General features: G+C 35.3%; 3 protein-coding genes and 1 non-coding gene across 5 annotated transcripts; 1 reads left to right on the top strand and 3 right to left on the bottom strand.

Annotated features, from left to right (window-relative positions):
- Window positions 1-10266: 10266 nt before the first annotated feature.
- TRNAL-UAG (transfer RNA leucine (anticodon UAG)) lies at window positions 10267-10346 on the bottom strand. The gene has a single exon. It is a non-coding gene; the product is annotated as a tRNA-Leu (tRNA).
- Window positions 10347-11528: 1182 nt separating this feature from the next.
- XTH8 (xyloglucan endotransglucosylase/hydrolase 8) lies at window positions 11529-13417 on the top strand. Its single transcript, XM_086663478.1, has 4 exons — window positions 11529-11944; window positions 12043-12143; window positions 12320-12522; window positions 12961-13417. The coding sequence occupies exons 1-4, from the start codon at window positions 11743-11745 to the stop codon at window positions 13361-13363; spliced, it is 909 nt and encodes a 302-aa protein (XP_086519604.1). The 5' UTR covers window positions 11529-11742; the 3' UTR covers window positions 13364-13417.
- A 180-nt stretch (window positions 13418-13597) lies between these two features.
- Window positions 13598-15889, bottom strand: LOC147555795 (protein translation factor SUI1 homolog 1). Of its 2 annotated transcripts, none has more exons than XM_086663480.1 (4): window positions 15695-15889; window positions 14480-14778; window positions 14329-14382; window positions 13598-13906 (listed from the first exon to the last, which is right to left on the bottom strand). In XM_086663480.1, exons 2-4 carry the CDS (start codon window positions 14720-14722, stop codon window positions 13862-13864), a joined length of 342 nt encoding a protein of 113 aa, XP_086519606.1. In that variant the 5' UTR covers window positions 14723-14778; window positions 15695-15889; the 3' UTR covers window positions 13598-13861. The 2 variants fall into 2 exon arrangements, with proteins under 2 accessions (XP_086519606.1, XP_086519605.1); XM_086663479.1 differs by having other exon boundaries at window positions 14480-15501; window positions 15541-15747.
- A 6197-nt stretch (window positions 15890-22086) lies between these two features.
- Window positions 22087-24089, bottom strand: LOC147555794 (polyubiquitin). The gene is made up of 2 exons (XM_086663461.1): window positions 23774-24089; window positions 22087-23651 (listed from the first exon to the last, which is right to left on the bottom strand). The coding sequence occupies exon 2, from the start codon at window positions 23649-23651 to the stop codon at window positions 22278-22280; it is 1374 nt and encodes a 457-aa protein (XP_086519587.1). The 5' UTR covers window positions 23774-24089; the 3' UTR covers window positions 22087-22277.
- Window positions 24090-26175: the final 2086 nt, after the last annotated feature.

Here is a 26175-nt window from a genome sequence, read left to right as displayed (position 1 = left end):
GTTTTTGAGAATTAAGTTTGAATTGAAAACAATCGTTCCAATGTGACGTACTTGAATACGTTTACCATCCAGTAAACGGACAAAACAATGAAGTGGAGCATCAACATAATGTGAAAAACGAGATAAAGAACTACATATATGTTTGGCGGCACCGGAATCAATAACCCAGGGAGAAGAGAGGAATTTAATACCTGTAAAGTTAATACCTGCGTCGATAGAACCTTGAGTAGGGTTGGAAGCGTCGTTAGACTGGCGGTGGTGATCAAGTAGTGAAAGAAGACCTTGATATTCCTCTTGAGTTAATGAGGTGGCTAGAGGTGTTCCCGTGGGAGGAGTAACCGATTCGGTTATGGTGGCGGCAATAGGACCGGTCGGTCGTGGTGGGCGATTTGGCCGAGCACCCGAGTTGGATCGGTTTGGATAACCGTGTAGTTGATAACATGAAGCCCGGACGTGGCCATGTTGTTGACAATAGTCACAAAAGGGACGAGCTCGTTTAGGACGTTGAGCGTTTGGTTTCTCCATTCGAAAAGGTCGTTGATCATTGTTGTATGTTGCAAGGGTGGCGGCTTCCGGTGGATTGGAAGTAGCGGCCATGATGTTTTGTTGGATCTCTTCTTGTTTGACAAGAGAATGAATCTTTAGGATCGAAGGAAAAGGGTCCATTAACAAAACTTGACTTCGAATTGCCGAAAAACGGTCATAAAGCCCTTGAAGAAATTCCATAGCACGTTCTTGATTAGTACGATCAAGTAACGATTTCCCTTGACCACAAATACATCGATCGATTACCATAAGGGACTGTAACTCATCTTGTAGAGATTTGAGTTGAGTAAAATAGGAGGATACATCATGTCCTTCTTGTTTGAAGGAAGAAATTGCCCGTTTCAATTGATAAATTTTTGGGGCATTGGTTTGAAAAAACCTTTCATAAAGATTACGCCAAATATCGGCGGCACTTTCATCGTATAAAACGGAAGACCGAATATCCGGAGCAATGGAGTTGATAATCCAACTACTAACAAGATCATTACACCTTCCCCATGAGTGTAATTGAGTTGGAGAAGTGGGTTTGAGAATAGAACCATCTACAAACCCGAATTTATCTTTTGCCCGAAGAGCCATCTTCATGGCTCTTAACCAGGAGGCATAGTTATCTCCGGTTAACAATGCAGTGATGAGAATTGTAGTTGGTAAATCAGAATGATGAACATCAAACACCGGATTAGGTGGAGAATTAGGAGTATAATCTCCAGAATCGACTTTAGTAGTAGTCATGATAGAGAAAATTGATTATTAAAAAAAAATTGAATTGGCTCTTATACCATGTGAAGAGGTAAATCACCTCTTGAATAATTGAGATAACAGTTAACTGAACACAGAGAGAGAGGAAGAGAAATCATGAGAGAGAGAGAGATGTGAGAAAGAATTCTCTGTATATTGTATTCATTGGTTTACATGAGTATTTATAGGTTTACAAGTGATTTACACATAGAAATAATCTAGGAATATTGGAAACTTACTTATACATAAAATATTACATAATATAGCAACTTCCTATAATATTAACCCTAGTCGGTTTGCCCCTTGCTTATGGTCGGTCGGGCTTGTCGAGTGGGCCTGGTGCTATACTCTAACAAAAGAGATGAATAAGATAAAATGTGAAACAAAATAAGAATGATGCAGAAGAACAATAAGAACATAAAATTTAGAGAGAGAAAGAACAGAAAACGTTGATGTTCACCCTAATATTAATATAGGATTTTAAGCCAAAATAATTAGAAATATAATTTTTGGGTTCATAGTCCAAAAATCTACAGATAAAGTTCACCCTAATATTAATATAGGATTTTAAGCCAAAATAATAATTATAATGGATATTTAGTCCAAATTGACTCATCTCTATAGAAAAATTAAATCTCTATCATTTCTATATAATCATAATACCCATTATAACATTTTATATAAGAAAAAACCCACTTCTGAAAACTAATCCCCAAAATTCTCGGATTTTATTTTCTCGGATTTTTTCGATTGATTTTAAACTTACTATCTGTTTCACGATATACACGTTATTTAATATCAATTACGTATATTTCTACAACGAAACACATTTAGTATAGTTAAAGTATGTCTAGATGTCAAAGTTACAGTATTTTTCTGTTTATTGATTCTTGTTTTGTTTCATAAATAATGTGTTATTTATTGTTAATGTTTCATACTTTATTTCATTCTTTTTATATGCCTCATACATAACACATTATTATTATTATTTTTTGGAAGACGGCTACGATCTACGTACGTCGTGATATATGGCATTTGATACATCATAGATGTGATAAGCTCGATAACTGCCCACTCAAACATAAACAACACCAGGCCTATAGTCCAACAAAGACAATGGCCTGAAGCCCAACAACTTTATTAATACCTACATAATCCCAATTCAAATAACCAAAGATTTTACCTTCTCTGGGATTTGAACCTGGGACCTCCACGGATTTTTGGAGTTTATGTCAACACCTTGGAACCACTTGGGCTACCAACTGTTGACTTTTATTTTGGGCCTTAATCCCTTTTTGAATTTTATTTTGGGTCTAAAATCCTATTTTCTGGTAAGATTGGATCTTAATCTCTTTTTGAATTTTATTTTGGGCCTAAAACCCGTGGACCTTTAGAAATATTCTATAACGAAGATATATTGCTAGAAATTAAACTTTTAGTTACAAACTGAAGTAGTTCTTACAGACTACATGCATAAAATTGTGATTACAATGTATCATGCATATTTTACATATCGTAATACTTTTTTTTTAAAGAGACATTTTTTGTACAGTCAAAAAAATTAGTTACCCTAAGTTGAGATAAAAGATTGCCTCCCAATTAAGTGTGAAACCTCTTAGAAAATAAGGGATGAATTATGAAATTCATAGAATCGAACAGATGATAGTGGAGAATTTATTTCATTTCTACAACCAAGAAGTCATTGGGCTGGAATTGATTAATTTCTTTATCTTTAATGCATTTTTAATAATCAAACTCATCCCATAATCTCATACTCTAGCTATATAAAAATCTTACCTCTAAAATATCTGATTAGTTCTTAATATAAGATATCATCAACTGCTTAATTATTAGCATCGGCATCATTTAAAAAATTAGGCTTACTTCAATATCAGAGCAATTTATAGTTGGTACACTGGTCGCTCAATAAATTGAAATGTTATCTCAAAATGGCAGAAATGAAAATGATATTTTTGGGAGCCTTGTCAAAAATCTCTTGTCATTATGAGATTTTTTTATTATATTAGGAAGATCAGGTATTTTAGGAAATTTCGGTGGTTTTAGGAGTTTCATCTGATTTTTATGATATTGGGAAGATTGATTTAATAAACTTTAGATTTGAAAGCTGAAAGATGAAATTATTTGTTTTCTTTTTCTGTGTATGAGGACGATGATGATGTTGGTAAAGATTGTGTTTTTTTCTTTTCGATTTTTGGTGTACAATGTTGATGTTGATGATCAATAAAGGGCGATTGATTTGTAATTTATTAGTTGATGTTAACAAATTTGATGTTAATCCTGTAAAAATCTGTAAGAAATTAGAGAAGTGTGTAGAACATAATTATATGTACAGTACATGACATTTGATTATGCATTGTACAGAACAAAATATCTTATGCTTTTTCCTCTGACAGGGTAAGAAATTTGGAAAGCGTGAAGAACATAATCATATGTAGAGTACAGGGCATTTGATTATGTATTGTAATAACAAAATATGTTATACTTTCTCCCAGAAAGTGCAATAAATTTGAAAAGTGTATAGGACGTAATCATATGTATAGTACATTTAATTATGTAGAGAACATAACAAAATGTCGTATATTTTTTTCCTGAAAAGTGTAAGAAATTTGAAAAGTGTATAAGACAGAATCGTACGTTCAGTACAGTACGTTTGATTGTGTATTTTACATAACAAAATGTCCTATAAATTTTCATTAAAATAATTTACAGTTTGGAAGGAGTATGTATATAGGACATTTTATTATGTATTGTACATAACAAAATTTTGAATACTTTATCCCCAGGTAACTTATGTTTTAGAAGGAATTTATAGGACATTAATTATGTCATATACATTGTTAAACGTGAAACGACTTTTTGGACATTATTTGTTTCGCAATACACTTGTGGTTGTCGCTTACATATAAGAAAACTTAGAAATCTTTAAAAAAAATGCCTAAAAAATAAAACGAGAGAGTTTGAGAGAAGAAAGTAGTTAAACAGTAAAAAAAATATAAAAAATGGAATGAAAGTATAAAACTGAATGAAAATAAAGAAAGTATAAACTTAAAAAACTGAAAACTTGGAGGGAAAATATTGTTAAGTGAGACAAAGAGAGAGAGAGAGAGAAAAATTTGTTAAGATTTCAGAGAAAAAATATGGGCGAATGTATAAAAAAAAATAGGGAGAGAAAAATTTGTAGAGAAAATTGGAGAAAAATAAAATTTAGAGAGTGAAAAAATATTGACAGAGAAATCAAATATTGGAAAGAAAAATAGAAATCGGAGAGAAGGTAGGAATTTCAAAGAAAAATAAAAATCAGAAAAGTAAAGTGAGTACTTCAATTTGGAGAAAAAATATTAGTTGTCATAATTCTCGTGGATGACACATATTTAATTTTCCTAAAAAACAATATAAACACTGGATTTTCTTCAATGACAAATCTGTAAATATCATGTAAGTTTGCTATAATTTTGTTACTTCCAAGTTACTGTGAGGAAACGAGCTTGTGGACCTGCAACTCGTTTGTGTTCTGTAGGAGATTGGGTTCTCAGTGACGAGATGGTTTTGGGCCTTTTGCCCAATCCCCGTATAATAATGTGGGTCATTCAGAATTTGGGACGAACTACCCATCAACAAAATAAACTAGGTACCAATACTATCGTGTTAACCACTAAATCAAGAAATAATAAAATTAGCAAAATATTATTTTATTGACAAATTCATCTTGATCGGAAATTTTCCATAGGGGAAATTACAATGCTGAAACAAGATTTGTATCCAAGTTCAAGAATTTCATGTCGATAAGATGAGTAACTTCACTGCTGAAGTCACTAGAAAATGAATTCCCCCTTAAATCAACATATTGAAGATTTCTTGTTAATTTGAACAATTGAGAAGGAAGTTTACCATTGAGATTATTATAACTCAAATCAAGATGTGCTAATGAACTTAACTTACTAATCATGCTGACTGGAACTTCACCTTGTAAAAAGTTCTTAGACAAGTCAAGTTTTGTGAGGCTTTTAATGTTAAAAATTGGAGAAACAGTTTCAAATGATTCAATATAAAGCTTGGAGAGATCAAGTTCGACGATTCGTTGAGTGTTTGAAGGATGATGATGATCACAGATGACTCTATCCCAATTTTGACAACAATCAGTATTTAAATCCCAAGTTTCTAAGTCAAAAGAAAGTTCATTTGTGAATGAGTTTTGGATGAGTGACTGTTTGAATTGGAGGAGGATTTGTTTGTCAGTTTCAGGACAAGGTAGAGTGGAAAAGAAATTGTGGGTAGATGAGAATAATAAGAGAAAATGGTAGAACAACCCAAGTGGATTTAGTTTTGACATGATTTTGTCCTTGGTTTTCTTGCACTAAATGATTGAAGATGATTATGCTGCCACTTAGAGAGAGGAATAGAGAAGACTTGGATTTGGTTCTTAACCCCTTAAGAGTTGAGTTAGCCTAAACTTTGAACTAAGACCCTTGAATTAGTAAACAAAATTTATTCTTAGTTTATGTAATGAAAGCAATAATACCATAATACAATAAGCTCTAAAAGACGGTTGGTATAAGAGTTGTGATTACTTGGTGGGAGGCCACAATACCAAATTACAAATTTGTATTTATTTAAATTGTTGGTAGATGCTATTACTAAATATTTGAAATTAAATATTAATATCCATAAGGATTGAAAAGTAATAATACCCTAAAAAGAGATATTTCACTAATTAACTCTTGTACTTCCTTAACCCCATCAACAACGGTATATTTTGTAGAAAAAAAGTTTCACATAAGAGAAAGACGTTATAGCAATCAAGAATATCTTTGAACAAACAAAAAAAACCAAGAATATAAAATCTAGGTTTTTTCCACTTATTGTCATTTAGTTTTGAGTTGGATGACCACAAACTTAACATGGTATCAGGTCTAGATCCACGCGTGATAGGCTTAAAATCATGCGCTCCACGTCACTCGAAAAGAAAAAAAAACTCGTTTTAGGGGCAAAGAGCGCCACACATGGAAGTGTGTGGGAATAGTCTCACACGAGAGAATGGCGGTTTAGCAACCAAGAATATAATGTCTAAGTCCTTTCCACTCAAGGTCAATGGATTTTGAGTTGGATGACCACAACTTAATATTTCTTCTCCACAATCAACTGTCACGACAACTCTACTACAACACTAGAGATTATATTTATTCTCATGTCCTCATTTGCATTGTAAGATCAATTTCAACCACCATTTCACTCACACAATGATACCATATGTGAGATCTTTCTCAACATCTAAGAAAGTAATTAGGTCAAATTTAGGTTTCATCTTTTTCTTCCAATTTACGCTGATGGAACAATGAAGCATATAAGAGAAATTTAGTGAAAAAATTGCGACAAAGAAGGATTTCATCACTAACATAACGAATTATTTTTTGATGTCAAGAAAATACCCCCATTAGTACAATCTGGGGTTTGGCTCGGCCTGGGTCAAGTCCCAGTTCTGGACTGGGCTAGGGGTATGGCTAACTCGGGACTGACCTGAAACTATTTCAGTCTGGGTCCGACCCAAAAGCACCACTATTTCTTCTGGCTCTAAATTGAAGAGCTCCACCAGAAGAACCAGTGGCATGCTCCGTTCAACTGTTGTGGGGCTTGATTTAATGCCAAAGGCTCGCCCGTAATTTCATATTCTGACAGATTTAGATCTCGTCTTAGTTTCCCATGAGATTTTTCTAACATAAACGGTTGATCAAATGAGCTACAATATAACCTTGCTTGTATAGAGAATGTGGCAAAAGAACCTTTATTAAAATCAAATCAAGAAAAACAACTGCTTCTTAACAAAAAAAAAAAAGAAAAACAACTGCTTCTTTTGATCTTTTCCTTCAAACAACATCTTTGGAACTTAAAGTCTTCCCCATTCTAAATGTTTCTTAATACTTCTGATTAAATTGTAGAAAATCCTATATATTAAATTGCAGAAGATCCTATATATATTACAGTCTGAAGTTAGACTTTAACACAAGTTTGTCTAAGTTAGGTTAAAATGATCCAAAACCCATAAAATTACAAAAACGAACTTAAATCTTTGAAAAAAATTTGTAAAATATAAATTGACAGCTGTGGGATTTGAACCTAGGCCCTTTCGGACCAGAGCCTAAATCTGGCGCCTTAGACCACTCGGCCAAACTGTCTCGGTATTAGCAAATCTTAAACATAACATATTTCAAGGTGACGATCTTTCTCTAAGGGTGGATACAAAGCCATGTCTCATGTTGTTTTTTTTTTGTTGAAAGGTCTCATGTTGTTGTTGAACTTCATTGGTTGTCTTATTTTTACAAGAACATGTTATCTCAATACCACCCTTTGAGCGTTTCTCAACGAACACTAATGTTCGATGTTGGGCAAACAACCCTGTCTTCTCCAAGAGACCGAAACATGTCGAAACTGATCATCATTTTATCGAGGACTTGGTTTCAAATGGTTGCCTTCATTCTCAATAAGTCAATCTCATTAATTGATGTGATAACAATAAGGTGATATTCTCCTCTTTTTCCTTGGAATGCAAACTAATGCCTCCTTTGGCAGCATAGGTCTGAGAGGGGAGTGGAATATCATGGTAAGCTCTTCTCCATTAAAGTGAAGAAGAGTCCGAGTTACTACTGTCACTCAAATGTAAACAAATGAATACCTGTAATTGATAATCCAACTTGCGTATCTGAATTGGCGTGTTTATGTATTGAAGCACAAGAACCCCAAATCCATTTTAAAAAAACTACTTCTAAAAGAGCTTAGATCACCTCTATTTTGGAAGAGAATGATTATTTATAGATATTGGAAAAGTGGGAGATTGGGTGTTGAAGAAGAAGAGTTACAAGTATTGTGTTTTTTCACTCCAAGCATTTGTTATCTTCACAACTATTACAAATGTGTTAGAATTTCAAAGTTCCCCTTGTTTTGGTGAAACATTGACTTAGGCTAAATTTTGAATAAAAAGTTCTCAAAAGTTAGACAATTTGGTCAATAGTTAGGAAATTTTCGTAAAAAATGAGTGACTTAGAATTTCTTGACCAATAACGTTGAATTTCAAAGTTCTACAAAAATTCTCAACTGTTAACGATGTATTTCGAAATTCTCAAGAGATGGATGACTTTTTCGGGTTATACATTATTACCTTTCGCCTCTTCTATCTAAACTTGATTTGATGAATTTCAAAATAACTCAATTTTCTCAAAATTAATTTGGAGTCAATTAGTCTGAATACATTTGATTACTCAACTCTGATTGATATCATATGGGGAACTGGGACAATATTAAAATTGATAGAAAAGAAAACTGAACTCTACTTTGAAGTTTTGATGATACCAGATTGTATACCATATAAAACACTACCAAAATAAGTTGGTTCAAATTGAGTCATCCATGGATGCAGCAATGTCATGATAACTGTTTCAACAAAAAAAAATGTCATGATAACTAAAAAACCATTATCACATATGTTAAGAAAAGGTTACCACAAGATGAGTTTGATCTTTCTTTTCCCATAAATAGAAGAAAAAAACAATGAGAGCTGTGGGATTTGAACCCACACCCTTTCGGACCAGAGCCTAAATCTGGCGCCTTAGACCACTCGACCAAACTGTCTCGATGTTATAATTCTTTAAAGTCCATTATCAATTTCAAATATATTACATAGAAACAAACCATTTTCTCAAGTATAGTATATTTCATACTGTGTCAAGATCTTTCTCTAAATTCTCAACAAAAAAAAAAAAGATCTTTCTCTAAAGGTGTATACAATGCCATGACTCGTGTGGTTGTTGAAGTTCATTGGTTGTCTTATGTTTTCAAGAACATGTTATTCCAATACCACCCTTCACGCGGTTTTCAGCTAACACTAATACTCGATGTCGGGCAAAGAACCCTGTCTTCTCTGAGGGATCGAAACATATCGAAACTGATCATCATTTCATCGGGGGATTGGTGGGACACTTCAAATGGTTTCATTTATCTCACTCTCAATTAATTGATATGATTACAATAGGGTGAAATTCTCCTCTTTTTTACTTGGAAGGCAAACTAATGCCTCCTCTGGGAGCATTAGTTTGAGAGGGGAGTGGAATATCATCGTAAGCTATTCTCCATTAAAGTGAAGAAGACTACAATTGTAAACAAATGAATACCCGTAATTGATAATCCAACTTTCGTATCTCAATTGGTGTGTTTATGTATTGAAGCACAAGAACCCCAACCCATTTTAAAGAAACTACTCCGTAAAGAGCTTAGGTCACCTCTACTTTGGAAGGGAATAAGAGATTGGAAAAGGGGAAGATTGGGTATTGAAGAACAAGAGTTACAAGTATTGTGTTTTTTCACTGCAACAATTTGTTATCTTCACAACTATTATAAATGTGTTAGAATTTGAAAATTCCACTCGTTTTGGTGAAACTTTTGAGCAAAAAGTTCTCAAAAGTTAGACAATTTGGTCAAAAGTTACGAAATTTTCGTAAAAAATGAATAACACGTGATTTCGAAATTCTAAAAAATAAATTTTACGCCGATCGCGTAGGATATCAAAATTCTAAAAAGATTCTCAACCATTAAGCATTGTATTTTCAAAATTCCCAAGATGGATGACTTTTCTGGGTTATACCTCTTTTCTCTCAACTTGATTTGATGATTGGTTTCTTATCTTTATCTCTTCCTTTTAACTTCTCATTCTCAAAATTCTATCCATCCCTATTTTCTCCAAACTAATTTGGAGCCGATTAAACTTAATACATCCGATTACTCGACTTTGATTGATATCATATGGGGAATTAGGGTACTATTAAATTGATAGAAAAGATTACTCAACTCTAAATTGAAGTTCTAATGGTACCACTACTAGAAAAAACACAATACCAAATGAGATATGCTTAGAAAAAATTACCACAAGATGAGTTTGATCTTTCTTTCCCATAAAAAGAAAGAAAAGGAGGAATATGACAGCTGTGGGATTTGAACCCACGCCCTTTCGGACCAGAGCCTAAATCTGGCGCCTTAGACCACTCGGCCAAACTGTCTTCTGTCTTAGTTTTATAGTGTTTCTCTAGATGTTAGAAAAACATTTAACTGCACTATAACAAGTTGAAGAGCGACTCTATAATAAACTGTTTCTCTCTTTCAACAAGAAAAAAAAATTGTTTCTCTCAACTCAAAACGGATGACTACAAATTTCACCCATTTTAGAAAACTCCAGAAAACTAAATCAATATGACGTTGAGAGTAATAGTTCAACAAAGACAGCCAAACTACCCTTTAAATATTTTAATAAAACTGAAAACAACATCTTTCACTAACAATGGAGCAAATGAAAATACTAAACAATTTAAATGATCAAATATACACTAACTCATTATTATTGAGCAACTTGTATTTACTAAAATTTATCAATTGTGAATAGTCCACCATAACCCAACTTGTATTATCTTAATATAGTTTTTTTATCACTTATTTAAACGGTCAAACATGTAATCAAAGTCTGTAGTGAATAGTCCACCATTAATCCCACCACATCTCATTAACACCGACGTTATTTCTCTTCACGTGATTATTGCGGTCTGATAAACTCATTAGTCTTGAATCTATAATTAAATAAGCATCATTTCGGTGTCATTACTTAAACAACCAATCACATCACTACTTTTTTTTTTTCTTTTACTTTGTTTTTTCATAAAAGTATCTCGAGATATCATTTACTTTTTGCTCTAAACATACTTTGTTTTTTCATAAAAGTATCTCGAAATATCATTTACTTTTTGCTCTAGTTTAGATTCAAATAACTCTGTAATCAATGAATATTGAATAGTGACACTCTTTTATAAGTCTCTATGCATAATGTATTTACTTCGAAATAAATTTGGGTTAATTCACAACAATGTTGATTACTATAAATTAAATTCTCAAAGACAAAAAGATCAAGAGTAATATAGTAACTATAAATTTGGGTTCATTCCACTCAGTATTTTACCGTCGTCTGTATCACGAGACGTTCATTCAAAACAAGCGGTCGACTTACCACAACACCTCTTTTTTTTAAAAAAAACCCACTCACATGCCACATGAGAGATGGTTCCCCATTTGCACGACTGATTTATCACTAAAAAGCCAAATAAATGGCAGCCTGGACCTGGATGTCCCACTTCCCCCCTTAATTATTCATCTTCCTCAATCAATAAATCACAGCTGCATTTCTACACAAAAATGACCAAAACCACCCTTTCAATTTTACTACTGTATCATCAACTTCTTCCAAGAACTTGAGGGTGTTTCTGACATTTCACATCATTCTAACAGAGAATTTTACAGGATTACAAAATTATTTAGACCCCTTTATAACCCATACCTTCTCATACATATATCAAGTAACAAACCACTCTCTCTCTCTCTCTCTAGAATTTCTCCTAGTACAGACCTGAAATGGGAATGAGGAATCCATTAGCAATTCTTCTCAGCATTGGAGTTATTCTAGCTGCTGTTACTATCTATGTTATTGAAGCAGCTGATTCCAAGAATGGGGTATCTGCTTTTCATGAAAATTTTGATATAATGTGGTCTGAAGATCATTTCAAAACATCTGAAGATGGGCAAACTTGGTTTCTCTCTCTAGATAAAGAAACAGGTAATAAAAGCTCTCATTTTACTAATGTGATCAGTTTTTGAGAATTGAAGTTTAAGATCTAATAAGTGAACTGTTATTTTGAATTAAAAACAAAACAGGTTGTGGGTTTCAAACAAAACAGAGATACAGATTTGGGTGGTTCAGTATGAAGCTCAAGTTAGTTGGTGGTGATTCTGCTGGTGTTGTCACTGCTTATTATGTGAGTCTTTTTTTCTACACTTCTAATTTCTCATTTTGGAATTTGGAGACTTCTTATTCCAACAATTGATCAATGTTCTACAAATGCGAATTATGTACAAAAGGGTATTTTGGTCATTTGAAGTGACGCGAAGACTACTAAATGATTTGGTTGTTTTTTTTAATGTGAAAATGCAGATGTGTTCTGATTTAGGAGCAGGAGTGGATCGAGATGAGCTAGATTTTGAATTTTTGGGAAACAGAACAGGAGAACCTTACCTAATCCAAACCAATATCTACAAAAGTGGTGTCGGAAACCGTGAGATGAGGCACCAACTTTGGTTCGATCCGACCGAAGATTTTCACACTTATTCAATTCTATGGAACACCCACCAGATTGTGTAAGTCATTCTTCTCAAATATTGTACTTTATATCTCATGTTTATATGACAATTGAATCTTAGGAGAAAGGCCCAAGATTGCAAACTTTAGGCATCAATAACTTCAAGTATATTGCATCATACAAATCTCTTGAGTATCAGATCCCACGTACTAAATACATGTACATTATCAACAAATATAATTAAATGCTTGAAAAAATCGCTTGTAATGGCCAAAACCCGATGTCGGGCATTGAGCCCATGTTTCGCTCTCCAACATTAGTGGGTGAAATATAGCCGTCTACATTGAATTTTAGTAAGGTTTCGCCCACGTTTTTCGGGCATTCTATCACTTCTCTACTATCAATACAAGGTGGTACTACAATGCCCTAGAAATTCATGTTGGATTGATAAGTTGGAATGTCTAAATTTAATGTGGTATGGTAATTCTTTTTACAGGTTCTTTGTGGACAGAGTGCCAGTAAGAGTATTCAAGAACAATAACAAACCAAACAATTTCTTCCCAAATGAGAAACCAATGTACTTGTTCTCAAGTATATGGAATGCTGATGATTGGGCAACAAGAGGGGGACTTGAGAAAACAAATTGGAAAAATGCACCATTTGTTTCAACTTACAAGGAATTCAAATCTGATGGTTGTCAATGGAAAGAACCTTTTCCTGATTGTGTTTCTACTACTACACAGAAGTGGTGGGATCAATACGAATCATGGCATTTAACTTCTAATCAAAAGGAAGATTTCGCTTGGGTTGAGAGAAACCTTGTAATTTATGATTATTGCAAGGACACTCAGAGGTTCCCTAAACTTCCTGAAGAGTGTTCATTGAGTCCATGGGATTGATAAAAAATTCAATATTATGAGTTTTTAATTCATTATTTCTTTATTCTGATTTAATGTAACTTGTCATTGTTAATTATTTTATTCAATATTCTCCTAGTTTGATCGCGAAAATATCTAATTATATCATAAAAATGTCACAGCTATCGTGGCTCACGAGTGGCAGCTAAAAGAAGGGTTATATCATCACAAACACAGTAAACTATAAACAAAATGAGCTTAAAAAGCAACAGTATCTTAGCAAGAGAGCATGGGTCTTGTTATTCAGGATAGATAAGATTTGGAAGCATCCCATTATTATGCATCCACATACCACAAGCAACAGAACAAACTTAAAAGAAAAGAGAAACACACGACTAGTTTTTTATGTCCGACTATTCCAGTAAGAAGCGACAACAGCATAAGGGGAGAGTTTCCTCTCAACTAACGCTGTTACATTTACCACTATAGTATACGATATGTTCCTTTCCCACGTCCAACGCTTACCGAAACTACAGAAGCCTAGAAACCATGAATTTTGATCTGTTCCTTCTTCACAATTCCAGCCTGTCCATAAAGAAAACCACATTATTAGTAACTACATAAAGAGCTAAAATCTAACGTACAATCTAAGACTTGGGATCCCCAAGAAACCCGAGTAACTAGTGGATCAGATCGGTCGCCAGTCTACTGAAGTAACTTAGGGAATAGAACATGAGTAGTCCGATCTACCATGTGTCTATGTCAAACCCCCCAAGTTTATTCCTACGTATGAACCTCAGAAATATTGAAGTTCAATTTGAATTTATGGTAAAGTTTGTGTTACGTATAACAATAACTCGGCAGAGTTACTTGGATTGAATTAATGGGGATGGGGGGTTATCCCATGTCAGTGTCCCCATTATCCGACCTACCAATCCCGCTCCCAACTGCTTAGTATACACAAAACTCAAAAACGAATTGTGGTCCAAGTTGAGTTTATAGTTTACCGTGACTAGGAAGGTAGAAACATTCTTTCTCTGATCACCTTGGAGTTGAATGACCTGCACCCATGAAAATTTTTGTTCAATAACATAAGTTACGAGTGTGACGGGACAAATCAGGTGTTGTGATGATTAATTGGGCAAATAAATGAGTTACCTGGCCTAGCTCTGGGTCCTGGACGACAGTTCCATTGCAGCAGAATTCCTTCTTGAGGTCTTTGAGAATCTTGTTGTAACTAAATTCCTTCTTCAACCCTTGAACTGTTGTCAGGCTTTTCCTACCATTCCTTTGCTGTATACGGACATGAACATACTCCTTAGTTCCAGCGCCTGAGTCCTCAGCATTTGCATCAGCGAATGGATCGAAGGCAGAAGGAATCTGGGTGTCGAGTTCAGACATGAACCTTGGTTGTTGATATTGACGAAAACTGTAACCTCTTTGTTTTGGCTGTAGATCTAAAACACATCCAAGAAATCCATCAGTTTCCAAAACACACCCTTTGAAATTAGATATCATGCAACTTCGGAATACAGACTCTAATAAATTACTCTTTCAGTATCGCATATTGGCATGTCAATCACTGATAAATAGTTATACTGATCGCTACAACCATAAGCTTAATCTCGGAATTCAAAGGCAATAGCAAAAACAGATATTAGATTCCTCATATATGTTGCGAAAACATTGAAATCCGTATGTCTAATCCAGTTACTTTTGCCATCAGAAATCATGAAATTGACGAAAACAGAGACAATATACACTCAACCCATTCTTAGAAGTTGGAACTAAAATCCATAATGAAAAAACATGCTTATAGGCCCCAAACTATAGGAAGCTTAATCTTATGGAGCTAAAGACTATTCTTCTTATTAAGAAGATAAGACAATACTTTCCAATTCCCACAACGAAACCCTAAAAGTCACTCATGACTATCGGAAACCAGATGCCCAAATTTATTAAATTAATTTAGAACACAAAATTGAACGATCTGAACAAACATCAGAACAAGCATAATAATCTACAAGCAGGCAAGAAAAAGAACAAATCAAAGATTAGTGAGATCTAGAAATTCAACACCAAGCCATACCATATGGTTAAAGATCGTAACTTGCTATTAGTCAACAGAGAGAAAAAAATAATCAAACCCATCAAACTAATGAATCAAAAACGACGATATCCTAAAGCGAAATCACAACTTGCAAAAAAAAAATAGAAACCCTAATCTACGAAGATGAAAATAAATACCCAAATATCAAACAAACCCTAAAATTCAAACAAGATCAGATAATTAAATAAAAAGATACTTGCTTGGAAATCAAAGAGAAACGATATGAACAAATCATCAAATACAAAGAAAGGAAGAAACCATACCTGATCCGAAAGTAGGGCTTCAAGAAGACGGGGGAGACGAAACCCTAAAAGTCGGAAAAATCTGAAGAACTGAAGGAAGAAAAGATGCCAAAGAGAGGATAAGATATTGGTCTTTGGTTGGTTTGGGGGAATTTATTGCCGACATAATTGCGTAACGTTACGTTCCGTGAATTCACCTAACCCTACTGTTATTACGATTACAAATGGACGGTTGAGATTTACATTGACTTGAAGATTCGATGCGTAGTTTCCACGGACGCTGAGCTTCTGTGGCCCACGTGCTTTAAAAGGTAAATTGTAGACCTACTTATTAAGATGAGTGAACAAAACCTAGAAAAAAACCAGGATCTCAATAGAACATCTCATACAACAAAACATTAAATTAGGTGCATCTTCATATAGCATTTGAGTGAACAAAACCTAGAAATATAAGCATCATAATATTACATCATAATAGGAGCATGTCCACGACTGCCAGGAAACCACCGTCACTACCGGATACAAAACCACTATGTACCACAAAACAGACTCCGCCATCACCATTTAAAACAATTGGAAAACCACCCAAACACTATACTGTATCAGAATCAATTAGAATCATTAGCAGTTGTAGATGAGAGAATGATCTGCCGATTCTGAAGACGTTTTAGGGGTTTTTGGTGTGCCCAAGTACCGATAGTAAGATCAGGTTTAGTAGTAAGACCAACACCAAGAATTACAACAGTAAGGAAACAAGTGATAGAGTAAGGAAGTTCACAATCCTCCAATTTTCTTGATTCTCCGTGTGGAAAAGGAAGTCGATTGAAGAGATAACCATTAGGTCGTTCTTGATGACCAGGGCTAGACCACCGACTAGGCCCATCTCTGCTTCCTCTTGTTCTGAGCGGTTGCTTGATCCGATTTCGGAGCATTCCTGAACTGGTAGCGGTGAACTATAGAAATCTTAGAAACTATTTACGGAGGGATAACAAAACTACTAATAGAAATGTAAAAGGGTTCCGGCGAAGGGAGGACCCTTCGCTGGAGAAAGACGCAGATCTCTGAAAAACGGGTATAGAGAGAGAGAGGATAGATTTTGGGGGTGGCGGTGGTTCTCTTGTTTTGAGGACAATTTAAGTCTTAATAAAATAAATTTTGTCGACCTTTAGGGTCTTTTCATTCTCGATCTTGATGATCCTTTCATTTTACGACCTTTAGGGTCTTTGTATTTAGTTTTGTCTTGTTATTCATTTCCTTTCATGAAGCTTACGTTCGAAAGTTTTGTGTAGTAATTTACTTATGTAACTCTCGTGTAGTTCTCAGAGGAATTAAATTTCTCAAACCATGTAATGTTGTGTATCGATTTTACTTATGAATGGAATTTTTGTTTTAATAAAAAAAAAAAGTATGAGCATGTCCACAACCATTGTTATTGAGGGATGGGGGTTATTTAAAAATCCAAAATTTGGGGTATAATGGGAAATCGTGCCCAAATCTAATAATATTTGAAAAAAAAATCATTTTGTAAAAGTACAATTTTACCCCTGAAATTAACGTGAAAATGTTTTTGAAACTTTGTGAATAAATCTTAGTTTGCTCTCAACAATTTTGTAAATTTCTGAAAAAATTTGTCTTTGTTCAAAAATTATTTTGCAAAAATGTTTCGCATTTGACAAACACAGTTTGACACTAACATGTTAGCTAAAACATTTTTCAATTTGTCTTGTAAAGAATAAAATGTTCCCCATTTTCTATTTTGCTTTTGACAGAAACATTAGACTAATGTTGTCTCTTGCGAAATTAAAATGTTATGCATATTATCCTTTGGATTTGACAACTCCATTAACAGACAAATAATATTTTGGATAATGCATTGTATATGTTGTTAACAACATAATTATGTATTTTGTCAATATTTTATAACAAGTCAAGACAACTATATATGTTGTCAACATTTTATAACAAGTCTGAACATATTGCGTATGTTGTCAACATAAAAGGCGAAAAAGGGATTATGAAAAAATATGACTATCTTGTTGACAACATATATAAACAGGTAAAAAAGTGTTTAAAAAAATAGATTTATTCCATTATTATTTCTTGATGGTTTTTTTTCTATTAGGGTCCAGATTTTGGACTTTTCACTCATTTTTTTCTTGTTTTGGCACTAAGTTGTGTATAAAATGGGAGGCCACATATTGATTTACGCACAAGGTGGAATCCATCTTTTTTTTTTGTTGAAACGGTGGAATCCATCTTTAGGTGTATAAAATTGGATGTAGCAGATTTAATTTAGGGAGAAGTTTTTTTTTTTTTTTTTTTGAGAAAATTTAGGGAGAAGTTAGTGTAGTTAGGTGTCGTTTGGCAACGAAAAGTAGAAGTACTTTTGCTTGTAGTAGAAGTTCTTTTGCTTTAAAAAAGTAAAAAAATTTCAGAAGTATATTTGGCAAAAATATTACTTAAAAGTAAAAAAGTCAAAAAGTTAGTTTGGTAACTCAATTTACTTTCAATAATTTTATTTTTCTTTCTCATAAAGATACTTGATTTTAATTGAATTTATTATGATTTCCACGATTACTCTTGTATAGGAAGTAGTGGTGATATTGGTGGTAGTGGTGGTGCCATGAAGGTATGGTTATGGGGTGTGGTGGTGGTGGTTGAGGTTTGATGGTGGTGGTGGTGGTATAGAGGTATGATGGTGACGATGGTGGCAGTGGAAGTACGGAGGTGGTGATGGTGGAAATGCGGTGGTGGTTGGGATACGATGATGGTGGTGGATAGGGTATGTGAGTGATAGTGACGGAGTGATAGTGACGGAGTTATGGTGGTGGTGATTTGGTGATTGTAGTAAAGGTGGTGGATAAGATATGTAGGTGGTAATGATGGAAGTATGGTGGTGGTGGTGGTGGCAGTGAAGGTACGGTGGTGGTGGTGGCGGTGAAGGTATGGTGGTGGTGGTGGTGTTGGTGGTGGTGGTGATGGTACGGGGATGGTGGTGGAGGTGGAGCTACGAGGTGGTTGTTGTCGAGATGTGGTGGTGTATGGTGGTGGTGGTGGTACGAAGGTGGTGGTTAAGGTGTGGTCGTGGTAGTTGAGGTAGGGTGGTGGGGGAAGTGCAATGCTTGTTGTGGTGGTGGTGAGGGTAGAATGGTACGGTAGAAGTTTAGGTGTGATAGTGGAGCGGAGATAGACAAAAAAAATCGTCAAGTAAAATTCATGCATGTAAAAAAAAAAGTTACTTTACTTTGAAGTCAAAAGCTAAAAATTTTAACTTCAAAAGAAAGTCAAATTTTAACTCAAATGAAGTCGGTAATTTCTGCGTACCAAACTAACTTTTTGACTTTTCCACTTAAATAAGCAAAAAAGTAACTTATTTTAATGTTGCCAAACGACACCTTAGAATCCATCTTTAGAACCCCAAGATGTTCTTTTTATGAGGGATGTTTTTTTATGAGGATAGTTATTAGACTTATTCAATTCCTCCATTTTTATACTGTATCTATACTATATTGCAGGCAATGGCTCTTTGAGTTCATGTTAAGAAAAATTAATATAAGCATCTTAGTTGAATTGTGTATCGCAATTCAGGGGCGAGGCCACATAGGGGTCGTGGGGGGCACGTGCCCCCGAGGCCCAAATGTGGACTTCCTAGAAGAGTGCCTTCAAACCCAATATACATTAGAGTTTAAGTTATTAAGGCCTCATTTGTGTACACACATAACTTATATTATGAGCTTTTCTATAAGCCCATAAATAAAAGCGCTTTTTAAAAATCTGTCTGAGTCGTTTGGTGCCTTCAAACCTAATGCAGTGGTGATAGTGCTCAATGGTGGTGGACGTGTTATGGTGGTGCTCAATGGTGGCGGAGTTATGGTAGTGATGGTGGTTGTAGAATAGAGGGGGTGTTGGTGGTTAGGGGGTAAAGTTGCAACGACGGTAGTGAAATGGGGTTGGTGGAGGTGGTATAGTGCGGTGGTGGAGTGGTCGATTTGTGGCGATGGTGGTGAAGTGGTTGTGGTAGTGGTGGAGTTGCACCGAAGGTGAAACTACGTCAGAGGTAAAAACATTTAAATTTGATATGAGTTTTTAGTTAATCTTGTCTTCCAACTCTAATCCATTTGAAGAAACTTATATTTCTATTTTTTATTCGAATGTAAGGTTACTCTCTTACTCTATAAATTGTGTAACATATCATGAATCCATTTTTATGTAATCCAAATAATGTATGCTCGTAAAATTGAAAAACATTACTTTCTAATTTTTCTTTGTGTTTAGTGTTTTCAAGTAGTTGTTTTTAAGTGTCTATAAAGTTAATTTATCTATCAAAAATACATTGATAATAGCTCATTTAACTAAACAATGATCAGATAAAGTGATAAGTAATTGTACTTTATATACAATAGACTTTCAAAATTCATAGAAATGTTAAGCAAAAAAAATACTATAGAATTGTGGATGTAATTTGAGAAACCCAACCACCATCACTATGTTTATTTACTGAAATGAGCCCCCACAATTAAAATTTTCTGGCCTCGTCACAGTATCGCATGAGTTGAAATGTTGAAGCGCTCAAAGATGAAGTCGGTCTTTAAGATAAAATGACTAGCTAACCTGAGTCTTCTTTTTCTCTATAAATTGATCAATACAATTTATTAGTTAAAGTGGCAAAGACCTTGTGCACATCAATCTTGCAAGTTAATTTTCTTTGGGTCGTGTCTACATTTCTATTGGCTACCAAAAACATTATGCCTCGGGCATATGTTATCTAATCAGAAGAGATTAATTTTTGAACAACTACTCTAATCGTATTTGCCGAAGTTTTGAACATGATCTTATACGCAATGTCTAACTTTTTTTTTTTTTTGTTGAATATACGCAATGTCTAACTTGTTAATCAGACTCTACTTCATTGAGAAATTTGGGTTTTCGCCTTTTTTGTTGAACTAAGAAGTAAGAAGTATCTTAACCAAGACACGGGAAGTATAACTAGAGTAAAGTGGGCTAGAATGTAAAGAATAACATTTTATATTCTTTTCTAGCCACTATTGGTAAACTATCTCTTCATCGATCACAATTCCGAAAAATAAATTTAAAATGTAAAGAGTTGGAGCTACTTCTTTGATACCAAATTTTTTGAATAATAGTTACTAGAGACTGCTAGTTAGCCAGTTTTATTTATGTCATTGAGGAATGGGATAAGAGTTTAGCTGTCACTTTTTACCATGAAATTGTTAATATTCATTTGCCTTGCCTAAATTAAGCCTGTGAGAATGGCTCTTAGTTTCTTTCTTGATTGTTGGCACAGTTTTTGTTGCAATAAAAATATGAATGGTGATCATGCAAAATTAGCCCTTGTTAAGTTGTTATACTGGTTCCTAGATGGCTATGAATGAAGCATTCTAACTTGATTCTGTAAGGAGGAAGGGGAATAATTGTATTCTGCAAATCCCTATTATGAAATTCCATTCTAGTCTATCAAAAACTCTTGACATCTAATTTGGAACTGAAATATCTCTTCGAACCTTTTAAGGTTTTCGAACGAGCGAAATAATCCTCAGCTATGATATTGTTATCCGCAATATGTCGGCAAAAAAGAGAGAGAGATTGTCAAAAGGGGGAATAACGGTGTTAAAATGAGCTTCAGTCGATCCGTGAAAATGAATATGGTACATTCTTCTTCAATTTTGATACAGAAAAAACATGAAATTATTTGAATGTGCTGGGTGTTTTCAGTTCAGTGTTCCCTAGATGAGTGACCGGGGTTTGTGAGGTCTCTCGTACCATTGTTGGCCCAAGAAAGTGTTGCATTTGCTGAAGTTTGGTTGGGCTCGACACCGTGTGGTTGGAGGCTTTAGAATCACCAGGCCATTCAATTTAGTTCAGCTAGTGCAACTCCCTTCGTTGTTGTGATTTCTGTGGTATCTAAGATGACTCTATCTCCTTCATGACCATACATACCTATTGCTTTGACAAGGTTTATAGAAATATTTCGGAGTTGTTATTATTGCTTGAGAGCTCTTCTGCAACTACTTTTGCTAGATGTTCATAAGTTGAAACACCTCTCCCTTCCTGTGTGAACAAATGCCTGGACTTTTGCCAACGGAATGGCAAAACCTGGCTCGGTTATATATGGAGAATGTTCTCGAAGAGCACGAGGGATAAGAGAATGGGAACTAGGTAGAACATCAGATCAGAACTGAATCCTATCTTCAAACAACTTCAACTCTTCATGTGATTCTTAAATCAATTACGAAAACCCAATACAGTGAAATTTCTCTCTTCCTAAAACTGTGTTGGTTGATTTTGATATTTTGGGTTTTCATCTCAATCCCAACTTCTAAACAACACATTATTACAATCAAACTGAACACACCACCATCAACAAATAAAGAATTGCAGGGACAAACAAGTTGCTAGAAATTCAGAATCATTTATTTATAATATAGTAAGGATTCATGAACATAAAACTGCTCACAGTATTACTGCGGCAGAATACCCAAACGATTCATACCATTAAGAAAAAACAAAGAAAAACAGAAACTAGAAACCAGAAACTCATAACCAAATACCACCGAACACATAGAAACCCAGCCAACAAGAACAATCAATTACCACCACGGAGACGAAGGACAAGGTGAAGGGTTGACTCCTTCTGAATATTGTAGTCAGCTAAGGTACGACCATCCTCTAGCTGCTTTCCGGCAAAGATCAACCTCTGCTGATCCGGCGGGATTCCTTCCTTGTCTTGAATTTTCGCCTTCACATTGTCAATGGTGTCAGAGCTCTCAACCTCCAAGGTGATGGTCTTTCCGGTGAGAGTCTTGACGAAGATTTGCATACCACCACGAAGACGGAGAACCAAGTGAAGGGTCGACTCCTTCTGGATGTTGTAATCAGCTAGGGTCCTACCATCTTCCAATTGCTTTCCGGCGAAGATCAACCTCTGCTGGTCCGGTGGGATCCCCTCCTTGTCTTGAATCTTGGCTTTGACATTGTCAATTGTGTCAGAGCTCTCAACCTCCAAGGTGATAGTCTTTCCGGTGAGAGTCTTCACAAAAATCTGCATACCACCACGAAGACGAAGAACCAAGTGAAGGGTCGATTCCTTTTGGATGTTGTAATCGGCTAGAGTACGGCCGTCCTCCAATTGTTTTCCGGCGAAGATCAACCTCTGCTGGTCCGGGGGGATCCCTTCCTTGTCTTGGATCTTGGCCTTAACATTGTCAATCGTGTCAGAGCTCTCGACCTCCAAGGTAATAGTCTTTCCGGTGAGAGTCTTGACGAAGATCTGCATACCTCCTCGCAGACGAAGGACCAAGTGAAGGGTTGATTCCTTCTGGATGTTATAATCAGCAAGGGTACGGCCGTCCTCCAATTGCTTTCCGGCGAAGATCAATCGTTGCTGGTCTGGGGGAATCCCTTCCTTGTCTTGGATCTTAGCCTTGACGTTATCGATCGTGTCTGAGCTCTCGACCTCCAAGGTGATGGTCTTTCCGGTGAGAGTTTTGACAAAGATTTGCATACCTCCACGAAGACGGAGGACAAGATGAAGGGTTGATTCCTTCTGGATGTTGTAATCGGCCAAAGTACGACCGTCCTCGAGTTGCTTTCCGGCGAAGATCAATCGTTGCTGATCTGGGGGAATACCTTCTTTGTCCTGGATCTTGGCTTTGACGTTGTCAATGGTGTCGGAACTCTCGACCTCCAAAGTGATGGTCTTTCCGGTCAAGGTTTTGACAAAGATCTGCATACCACCACGGAGACGGAGGACCAAGTGGAGAGTTGACTCCTTCTGGATGTTGTAATCGGCCAAGGTCCGGCCATCTTCAAGTTGCTTTCCGGCGAAGATCAAACGTTGCTGGTCTGGGGGAATACCTTCCTTATCTTGGATCTTGGCCTTAACGTTGTCGATGGTGTCGGAACTTTCGACCTCAAGAGTGATGGTCTTTCCGGTTAGGGTTTTCACAAAGATCTGCATCTGTAATACCAAAAAACACAAATTAATATCACAAAAAAACCCCACAGATTTCACCCAAAAACAATAAAAAAGAAAAAGAAAATCAATCTCTTCAGAAACTAATTTGTAGGTATGATTATTACCTTGAGAAAAGCTTGAAATTGGATCGAGAAATTGAGAACTCAGAGAACTGATTTGATTTTTATCAGAGTTGAGAGAGAGGAGAATATCGAATGGAGAATAGAGGCTCCCAAAACCCTAATTTATAATGTGAAGTTCTTTGGTTGAACACGAAAGGTAAACCGCCTCTGACGAAACCGCCTAGGATTAAACCAATAATAGAATGACACGTGTAAAAGATGACTCGGTAAACCTATCTCAGTCGGCGAAGAATCTTCTCGATAGAAGGAAAAATAGCCCTACTTTATTGCTATAAGCGCCCCTTCTACCACAAGTCCCTCACACATTTGGCCTCTTAGGGGCGCTGAAAGTAGTAAATTGGAGTGGTTTTAGAACTTTCCGGATTGAGAAATGAGAGGTCAATGGAAATACACGAGGGTAACGACGTTAAGGTTGAAGTTTCCGTCACGTTACTTTTCTTGACGCTTTCTTTATTTGTTGGTGGGTGGAATGGGACCCACCAATAATTAATAAATTAAGGATTTTTAGTAGAAGACATTTGTGAGCCGTTAGATTATAAAGGAGTTGATTTAAATGGTTAAGATGTGGGTAACCATTGTTTCAAATAAGCCTTTTATTTATTTTCTTTATTTTAGTTTTCTTTGGGATGGTGGGGTCCAGAGTTGGTGCCTTCCTTATCTTGAAGAGAAGTGTCTGGCCTAAAAAAACCTATAGAATAATTGCAAAACTACAAAAAAAAAAAAAATTAAAAAAAAAAAAAAATTAATTGAAGGGGCGAATTTGACATCATCCCACTTATTATACTAATTTGGGTAATTTACATTTTGGTCTCCTAAGGATGATCAACTCCCCAAAGTGATCCTCTAAAGATGATCTGTTTCTGTTTTGGCCCCATTTTTTTATTTTTTTCGTTAGTCAACTTGAACAGTCAACATAAGTTTTACTTCTTTACCATGCATTTTAAAAAACATTACTTCCTGTTCTTTTATTTATATTCTTCATCGAAGATGTAGTCGTCGGCAACGGTCGGAGTTGCATCACCAGGAATTTTTTTTCTTCTTCCACCACAATTACATCTTTTCTACCTTTCTCTTTTCTTCTTCCTATCTTTTTTCTCTCTTTTCTCTCATTCACTCTACCGTTCCGACTTTTGGGAGTTTTCGCCAGAATATTAAGTTATCCAGGGACTAAATTACCACTACCAAACAACAATCACCACCATCATCAAATTAATCAGAGACCATTTTCTCCCAAATCCTTGTTCTGGATTAGTTTCTCCCAAATCCCTGATCTGGGATTTAGAGGGATGAAATCTCATACAATTTGTCGGTGAGAACTCGAGAAGAAATGTCTCTTGAACTTTAGGATGACTTGATTGGTAGTCACATGTATATCGGAATAAAAAACAAAAAAGAGAAGAAGCAAAAACCTAAATGTCTCGAAACAACTTTGATTTCATTAAACTAGCTAAGGAACAACTAGGGGGGGGGGGTAAATGATATGACAATGTCCATGGTGTGGATCCCACTTTGAGTGAGATAAACTACCCAATGATAGAATGCCTCATGCACAAGATGTAGCTAAGGATGAGCCATGTTAACCCCAGGATCCTCAGATTTAGGGTCTTCTTAATACAATCGATAATATACATGTGGAAAAAAATTACGTGAGTTTTAACTCATAAAGTGATGATGAGTATGACTGTAGCCATAACAAAGAAACGAATGAATCTGATTCAGAAGAGAAATCTAGACCTACCACTGATGAGTTAAACAAATTTATTGCATCATCGGTGACGCAGCGGAAATCTATGAAAAGCCTTTAGATCTTCGTCTTAAGACTTGTAGAACAAAAACTAACTAGATTACACTAAAATACTCAATTTTATTGATTAAACTTGAATGACTGAAACATTACTAGACCCTCTTTATTTAGGTATAGGGTTTCCTAATTTTAGTCGAATTTAAATAGCAACTCCTAATAAAATAAAACACTAGAATAACAAAATCCTAAACTGAAAACAATTCCCAAAAATAGAAAACTACTAAAATAACTAGATCTAAAGATATTCAAGATTTTTTGAATATCTTCAGAAAATCTCCCTGCATCAGTCTCCTCCACTTCAAAGAAACTCTCCTCGAGTTTACTAATCGATTTAGCTGTCATGGTGATTGGTACTCCCTTAATGCAACTTTTTCCTGAGTTATGTATAGGAATAACCAAATACTCAGATTTGAACGAAGAATGAGTTATTATATAATCAAGATACTTGTGGTTGAGTTGAATCTTTCTCTTCACCACAAAAATAAATATGTAGGGATCATGAATAAAGTGATTGAGAATCACAAACTTATGTGAAGACTGCCCAATAAAACTACTAATCAATCCATTAGAAACTATTTCA

This window comes from Eschscholzia californica, unplaced genomic scaffold (assembly GCF_041429995.1).
Source record: "Eschscholzia californica isolate CP2 unplaced genomic scaffold, dmEscCali1.0.p SCAF_2, whole genome shotgun sequence".
Classification (NCBI taxonomy): Eukaryota; Viridiplantae; Streptophyta; class Magnoliopsida; order Ranunculales; family Papaveraceae; genus Eschscholzia; species Eschscholzia californica.
The sequence above is the reverse complement of the archived record's forward strand: the minus strand, read 5'-3'. Positions and strand labels throughout refer to the sequence as shown.